Raw genomic sequence first — 8,645 nt, 5'->3', positions numbered from 1 at the left:
TTGAGCTCTTCCTTACGACAGGCAGAAGCAGGGAAAGAAGGAGTCAGGCGTGGTCCACAAACCTACATCAAATTGACAGGATTACTCGCCGCACCCCTCATTCACATCAGCACATCCTCGGTTAAATGATTGCTCACCACCCTCAGGCAGCCTGGGCTCCCGGAAGGTAAACACATCTACAAAGGCGGGGTAGAAGGCGGGCTAGGAATGGGTAAGTGGCTAGCTAAAAGTGATTGGCAGCTGCCATGTCCACGTGCTTTGAGCTTCGAACCAGCTGTCGCGAGAATTCGATGTAAACAGACCAGTCCCGGACTCCTGGGATTCTCAGCCTGAGACGCTCAGGTGTGGAATACAGGAGTATGCAGCGTTATGCTTTTTGACAAAGCCAAGGAGGTACTGTCTGCAATGGAAAATAGACGTGTCTGTAATTCCTCCCCACCTGCCGGCAATCACGACCGAACCTGACACCTTGGTTTTGTCCAAATTTACATACTGTTTTGTTTTTCCTGGAGCCCCAGCGGATTGGATAATTTCAGGAGGCGGGTCCGCCTCTTTTCTACTTGCTGGTTGGCGAAGCTGACCTCTAAGGGCGGTTCCCGGGCTTAGTCAGTTTGCTTCTGGGATTGGCTAAAATGGTAGTTCCGCTGAGGCGTGGTAGGAAGTGGTAACTGTCAATCTCGGGGAGACTCCAAACAGTGAGCCTTGAGCTGGAGAACAGCGTTTACCGGCGGGGCGGCCGGTGAGAAGGCTGGCGGGGCTGTGGCTTTGGGAAGGCTTGGGGAGGACCGGGGCCAAGCAGCGTGAGGAGAAAGGGCTTGACTAGCAGGAATTCGGCGAGGGAGAGCTGTCGAAATTGGAGGGGGAGGGGAGGAAGCAAGGGCAAGGGGCCAGAGGGCGGCCGGGGGCAGCGGTGGCTGCGTGTTGGAGGTTAAGGGGTTAGCACTTTGCTGGTGTCTTTCAGGAGAGTGGGGCCTGAGCGACTGGCCAGGGTCGTCCTCTGGACAGGGCTCTCATAGGACAGTGCTTGGGAGGGTTTTGTTTTTTTGTTTGTTTGTTTGTTTTTCGGAAATAAAGGGTGGTATAGAAATGGGAGGGCTGAGGGGCTGGAGGTGAAGGTACCCATTGAGGAAGGGGTTCCTGGGCTAGTTGGGGCAGAGGGTGTTTTGGTTGTAGCAGATGGGACTTATCATTTTGGAAGCTGTCAAATAAGGTGATAGAATGTACCTGCTTAGAAGTGAGGGTTTTAGGGGCTCACAAGATTAGTTCCAGGCTGTGGGCTCTCCTGAGCCCTGTAAGAGATATTTAATATTCCTGCCAGTCCTCCTTTAAACCTTAACCAAGTACACTTCATGCTCTTAAAACCTCCCCAATGGATCACATGCTTATTAGACATTCAGGGGTCAGGATTCAGTGATCTGACAGGAAAGGATAAGGGGCTTCTAATGTCATAAGTTTATTACTTAGACTCTGGTGATTAGGTTTTAGTAGCAGGGGGTTAACAAAATCGATTTTAAAAATCCTTAAGTATGATCATGCAGTCTTTTTTGAAGAAGATATGACATATAACATTATATTAGTTTCAGGTATACAACAATGATTTGATACTTGTATATTTTTGAGAAATGATCACCGCATTAAGTCTAGTTAACATCCATCACATAGTTACAACATCCTTTCTTACAGATCACCAGCAGTCTTATTGGTATTACCCTACTGTTCCATTTGGTCTTGAAATATTGTACCATGTGTATTTTCACTATCTCAATATAAGATTTCAGTACATTTTAAAATTTTGGTTTACAAAGGTAGCACATTTGTTTTTATGAAGCGCTCCTGTGCTAGACTTCCCAACCATGATCTAGTTCTCCTACTTTTCTAATTTGTACCAACAGTAGATCAAAGGGTCCAGCAAGAGCCTTAACTAGTTTTGTAGTTCTGAGGTTTGGTTCAAATAAAAAAAATCTCAGTAATTATAAATTTTTCTTATCCCCTGCCTTTCCTCTTTTCTGGTGTAATAGGAATTGCTGGGAAAGTTTCCTACATTTTAGGCATTTTTGACAAGGGATCGCTAGTGAGCAACCATAAACCTTTTTTCCCTACTTCCAGCAATACTGATCCATTTTTTCTAATTTTTGCTCTGGAAATAGGTTTTGTGAATGAAGCTATGGCTACAGATTCCCCCAGAAGACCCAGTCGCTGTACTGGTGGAGTTGTGGTTCGCCCCCAGGCTGTCACGTGAGCAAATTTCAGATAAACCTAATAGCTGAAGAAAAGATAACTCAGAATAGTAACTAACTTTCAGGTTTCCTTTCTGAACAGTGATTACTTTTCTAGAATCTACTTGATTTTGGCTTCACAGGATGATAAATGTCGTTGCCAAGGCCAAATAAAAGGGATAATTGGAGGGTCAAGTTGATGTGTTCAGCACAGAGTACCTTGTAAAGCACTGTGCTAAATCCTAAAGAGTAATGTTTTTTCATACTTTTGCTTTAACAATCAGTGGATTATTAAATCAATTTATTGGATTAGGACCATTATTTAGAAAAGAAAGTAGAATCTAATAGAAAATATAGTTAGTATTGTTTTGTGTAGCACATAGATATATTCATATGTATGTGTATGTTTACTAGAATGTGATGTAAAATGTATCTCATTCCAATGTCTCAGTCAGAAAGTTTCAAAGTCAATATAAAAAGTACATTTCTATATTTTAAGCCTTTTGGACAAAGCATATATATTTTCTAAAAGCATATTATCTAATGTGGTTTTAAGATATGTGTGCTTGAAATCACGATAATTAATAAAAAAGATGCTAACAAAACAGCATGAAAATTTAAAGGGAGTGTTTTTGTTGGAGTATTTAGTGGGAGTGTTTTAGTATTTTAAATCCAAAAAGGTTTCATTGAGAAGCTAACATTTATGATATATTTCAAAGGCTGAATACTGTTTGGGCAGTTAGAATCAAGGGTACGTTTTAGGCAAAGGGGATAGAGTGAGCAGATGTGGGTAAGGCAGGGTATTTTCATAAATGAAATATAGAAAACTTAACTTATTTGAAGTAGGTTGGGGTGGACAGTTACGACCCTAAATACCTGGCTAGAGAGGTGAAACTTTTTTGCTTTTTAAAATATGCATAAGGGAATTATAGCATTTTTTATTATTTCACTAGGGAAGTTTAGCATGTTACATAAAGATTGCCTTCTCAGACTATCAAAAGTTTATGTGTAATATAATATTTTACTACAGTACTTTCTTTTTTTTTTTCCTCCTGCATTTCCTAAGGCTATATGTCTTTGTTAACTATGAACCATGGCAGTATGTTAGTAAGCATGTTTTTAGCCATGAGTTAGGTACTATTTCACTCTTCATTTTATAGGTGAGGAGACTAAAGTAGAGAGGAGTTAAGTAAATTCTTCTTGGTAACAGCCAAGAAGGGTATTCAACATTTATTGTTTTATGTTATACAATCCATAATTTTTGTGGGTTTTTGAAAATTTACTTTTCTTTTTAATTGTTGTTCAAGTAGTTGTTTCCATTTTCCCGGTACCACTTTCCCCCACCCCACCCATCCCCAATTTTTGTGGTTTTTTAAAAAAAATCTTTACTAAGTACTTTTTAACATTGCTTGAGCATCTACTCCATGCCTAAAGTACTGGCTTATAGATTCTGGAGGCATAAGGTAAATATGAGAGATGGATTTCTTTCTGTAATAGAGTTTATTTACATTCATTCTAGTGGGGGAAACAGTACATAAGCAAAACAGTTGCAGGCTCTGGTCAGTGCAGCTGCAGTGTGCTGGGACAGAAATGACTATGGGGAATATCACTTAAGGCTACCAGGGAAGGCTTCTCTGAGGATGTAATACTTTAGTTTGAGGGTCTGAAAGGGAAGACAGCGTATGGAAAGGACTTGAGGTAGACAGCTGGTTTAGAGGTCTTGATTAAAAGAACTTGATATAATCTAGGAATTGAAGTTGTATGTGACTGAGGCAGAGTAAATTAGGAGAGTGGCAGAAAAATGAGTTTGGAGAGGTAGGCCTAGTCAAAAAAAAATTTTTTTAGGCTCTAATTAGTTTTGTAGGTATGTAAGGTATATTTTAAAAATAGGATTTAGGATAACTCATATTATTTTCTTAAGTGTAATAAAAAAAGATTTTATTTATTTATTTTTAGAGAGAGGGAAGGGCAGGAGAAAGAGGGAAATGTAAATGTGTGTTTGCCTCTCGAGTGCCCCCCAACCCCCCCCCCCCCCTACTGGGGACCTGGCCCAAAACTCAGGCATGTGCCCTGATGGGGAATTGAACCAGCAACCCTTTGGTTCACAGGCCCATGTTTAGTCCACTGAGCTACACCAACCAGGGCTGTTTTCTTAAATGTATTTTTCATATCTCTATGGAGTGAATTTGATTTGGTATTTTAAAGATTTTTTTTCTCCTTTTGCAGATATCCATATACTTCCCTTTTAAAATACCTTAGTGTTCTTGTGCATTTTAATATTCTCCCATGTCTTATCTATGGCAGAGGTTCCCTGTGGAAAAATGCAGATTCATTTTTCTATATACACATAAGGGACTAGGTTCATAATTAGTTTAAAGATAAGGTCACTAAAGACCGCATCAGCAACAGTTTTTCTTGTTCTAACTGGGGCATTCTACTCTGACTCAAGAGGAAGGTCCTGCCTTAGCCAAGTCTTATGCCATCTCTCTTCAAGTATGAGTTAGAAGTCATCTATATCAAACTAAGAGAGCATGACTTTTCAGAAGAGATAATGTTTAAAAATGTTAACATCTCATTTGCATTTAATAACATACAGTGAAACTTTATCAGGTTGTGTGAGTTGGTCTTTTTTCTCCCTTTTAAAAAATATTATGAGTGACTTTCTTAGGGCTTATAGAAAGAGCTTTTCCATGTTTGCCTTAATCTGTCATGGTAAATTTTATCCAATTTACCCCTTTACAGGGAGCAGTCTTACATGGAAAGCGTTGTGACTTTTCTACAGGATGTTGTGCCACAGGTAGGTGTCTGTGTTTTCAGAAACAGTAGGTTTTACCATTGGCCAGGGAATGTTCTGTTTCCTAAATTTGATACTGGTATCATCAACTTTAAAATGACTTGATGTTTCAGCATCCTGGACATTGGCATGGTGGAACTATACTTGTTATTTATTAGATATGCCTTAGTTTTGTGCCAAAAGTGGCTCAATTATTATTCCTTAGGACTTGCTCTCCTAAGAGGATTCAGGTGAGAGGTGGGACTTGGGACTCTCTAGTGGGGTTCTGTTTCCAAAATCTTCCTCTTGTCACAGTTAAATGTTGCTTGTCTGACATGAGACAAGCAATATATGCTTTGCATTTCATTAACTAGATATTATGTTAACTAAATACTCTACTGAGCACAAATCTACGTGTCTTTCATATTGAGCAGTATTTTTATGCCACATAGAGTCTGCCTTGTTACTCTAACCTATGAGAGAGTAAACCCCTTACCCTGCCCTTTATGTATGTGTGAAGTGAAGAAGGAGAGCTAGCCTCCTAGGATTATCTCTAGTGCACTGTTGCCCATATGTAACATATGTATCACTTGGCACACTTGTTAAAATCGATAATTTCCAGGCTCCTCTTCCAGAGAGTTTGATTCAGTGGAATTGAAGTGGCATCTAGTAACGTGTGTCTTGAGGAAGAATCTCAGATGGTCCTTATGAAACAGTAGCTTTGGGAAGCACTGTTTAGTGGAACTGTGGAAGTAGAAGGTTTCTGTTTTCTCTGACTGCTAATGTGTATAGAACTGCACTGTTCAAAGAGAACATTCATAGATCCGGTGTCCCAGTTTTATGAGGGAGTCCTAGAAAACACTAGAATCTAGATTTCAGTTGTATTAAATAGTATTCATCATATACCAAGGAATGTTGGTATTTCTTTATTATGTTCAGTCAATTTTAATGAAAATAGGTCACAAGGACAAGGTCTGTAGATCTTCAGGGCATACAAGGAGAAACACGTGCTTTTCTTTCTTGAGGAACTTGATTAGTAAGGGAAGTCAAATTTCTTGAAACAACCAGAGGCAATAGGAACAGATCAGTTAGTGTTACACATGGTAGCACAGAGTGAATATTTAAGTGCAAAGGGAATACATAGAAAAGAAAGAGTGAAAGAGTTAAGTCCCAAAGGTCATTGTAAGAAGTGTCAATGGAAATAGATGGAAAGGCTGTGTATTTGATGTTGAAGGAAGCTAGAGAGCTGGGTGTAGTGGGCAGCAGGGTCGTTGTGGCTGGAGAGCATCTTCTATTCTGCAGAGAACGCCAGACTTAGGTCTTCTATGAACTGCTCCTTTCTCGTCCCTGAGCCCTGGCATGAGGCTAGTTCCTAGGAAGGGCATTTAAAAAATTTTGTAGTTTGCCCTCCCCTAGAGTGCCTCTTTATCAAATTTTTACAAAGGTGCCTTTCATGCTAGTGGAAACCCTGCATAACAAGCTGTTCTGGTTGCTGGAGGAGAAAGGGTGTGAGCAGGGGCTTTGAGGGAGTAGTTAGAGTTTTTAAGAGTTAGAATTACATTTAAGAAATTTATGTTGTGCAAGTCATTATTCTAGTTACCGTGGAAAGAAAGCAGAAATTCAGGCAGCAGACATTTACTTGAGCACCTGTTATGGACCTGGCACTGTTTTAAGTTAAGGGGATACTCTGTGCCCATCCTTAAGACTTCCTGTCTAGTGCAGAGTTGGCAAACTGTTTCGGTAAAACACTAGATAGGATGAGCTTTGCAGTTCACATAATCTCTCTAGAAACTACTCAGCACTGCTTACTTTATAAAGCAAAGGGCATGGCTATATTAAAATAAAACTTATGGGCACAGGAGGTAGGCCAGAGTTGGTGACTCATGGTTTTTTTTTAAGTTTCAATTTTATTTTTAATTATAGTTTACATTCAGTATTATTGTCTATGAGTCTTAGGTGTACAGCATAGTTTTTTCTACATTTAATCCAGAATCCCCCACTGGTACTTTGTGGTCACACATTTGGAAAATATTTTTTCTGATGATATCACATTCCATCTCCTGCTGTATTCTGGGAATCATCAAATTCATGGAGCCTGGAAATCATTCTTGGGGTCTATAAATACTTCCCAAGGGGAGTAAATGTGTCAGACCGGCATCAGCTGAATAGAGTAGATTCCCATTGTGTTTAAGAGATGTCATCAGTGGCTGATAGAAGCCCTTAACTGTGCCCTTTGGTCTAATAGTTGTACTTATGGAAAGTCATTAAGAATAATTTAACAAAGAAAGAGTTAAAGCTCAGATCTTTTTCATTTTTGAAAATTTAACTATTTTTAGTATAAAAAATTGTAGTTGGCCCAAATGTCAAAAGCAGTCAAGAAAATTATGATATATTGTGCCTATAGAGCAATTTGCTGTTATTATACTTTTGACAGCAGTACACAGTGGAAGTTTTTTATTGCAGTGAAAAAAATAAAACAACACAACATATCTACAGTGATCCTAGCTCTGTCTATTTTTATTTTATTTTATTTATTTTTTGAGAAAGGGAAAGGGAGAGAGAAAGAGTGAGAGAGAAACATCAAAGTGTGATGTTTGCCTCTCATGCATCCCCCACTGGGGACCTGGCCTGGAACCCAGGCATGTGCCCTGACTGGGAAGTGAACCGGCGACCTTTTGATTCGAAAGCCGGCACTCAATCCATTGAGCCACACCAGCCAGGACCCTAGCTGTGTCTTTTAAAATTCAACAATAACTCATTAATGTGTAGATGTGTTAGAAACCATATAAAGAATAAAAGGAGAAATAAACAAATCCTGTCAGTAATGGAGTAAAAGTTTTGACTGAAGAAGAGCCTGAGGTAGGAAAAAAGAAGTTGTCCTAAATGTAGTGTGGTATCTTAGATTGGATCTTGGACCAGAGAAAGGATATTAGTGGGAGACCTGGTGAAACCCAATAAAATCTCAGGCTAAATGAATAATAATGCATCAATTAGTTTCATAGTTTCGGCAAATGGTAAGGTGAGATTTGGTTAGATTACATAGTTCACATTAGGGAATTAGGGGAATCTGGTTGAGGTGTAAATGAGAACTTTCTGTACTATGTTTAGTAATCTAAAATTATTCCAAAATAAAAAGTTTTATTTTTAAAAAAGAGCATTTTCAAGGATGAGAAGAGTGAGACTGAGGGAGAAGAAGAAGGATGGGGAGATAAAGTTGACGGCAATGATGATAATGATGAGATGGTTGAGGATAAAGTTGGTGGCAGTGTGGGTTTTTCTCTTTCAAGGATTGACTGCCCTGTACATGTCTCACTTCTTTTTTTTTTTAAGACAATTGAAATCATAAGGGTTTGTGTGTGTGTGTGTGTGTGTGTTTATGTGTGTGTGTATGGTAAATCTGCTATTGAAGTAATTGTCTTTAATAGTATTTTCAATGGCCATTAACTTTGATAAGTACAGGGGTTATAATTGGTGTGGAAATTTAAAGCGGGTCACGTATAACACAAATTATATATGGGATGGTAGTTTTTGTATGCTTTTGACATAGCTTATATTAAATAATAGTTCTCTGAATTGGGAACCACTTTTTTGACGTTCTAAATGCTTGTAAGTACATACAATCTGTAAAAATTTAAAAATAACACTTGTTTTGAATA

At 39.0% G+C, this 8,645-nt stretch overlaps 1 protein-coding gene across 6 annotated transcripts in view; it reads left to right on the top strand.

Annotated features, from left to right (window-relative positions):
• The first annotated feature begins 661 nt into the window (after positions 1–661).
• Positions 662–8,645, top strand: part of BCAS3 (BCAS3 microtubule associated cell migration factor) — a 485,527-nt gene continuing 477,543 nt past the window's right edge. For all 6 annotated transcript variants that reach the window (XM_045836907.1, XM_045836908.1, XM_045836904.1 and 3 more), the window contains exons 1-3: positions 662–739; positions 2,148–2,235; positions 4,959–5,013. In XM_045836907.1, the coding sequence (XP_045692863.1) occupies positions 2,165–2,235; positions 4,959–5,013 (126 nt within the window). In that variant the 5' untranslated portion in view covers positions 662–739; positions 2,148–2,164. The remainder of the gene's footprint in view (positions 740–2,147; positions 2,236–4,958; positions 5,014–8,645) is intronic.

Source organism: Phyllostomus hastatus, unplaced genomic scaffold (assembly GCF_019186645.2).
Source record: "Phyllostomus hastatus isolate PE091 unplaced genomic scaffold, TTU_PhHast_1.1 phas_contig_210, whole genome shotgun sequence".
NCBI lineage: Eukaryota > Metazoa > Chordata > Mammalia > Chiroptera > Phyllostomidae > Phyllostomus > Phyllostomus hastatus.
Note: the sequence above shows the minus strand (reverse complement) of the source record. Positions and strands in the feature narration are given on the sequence as shown.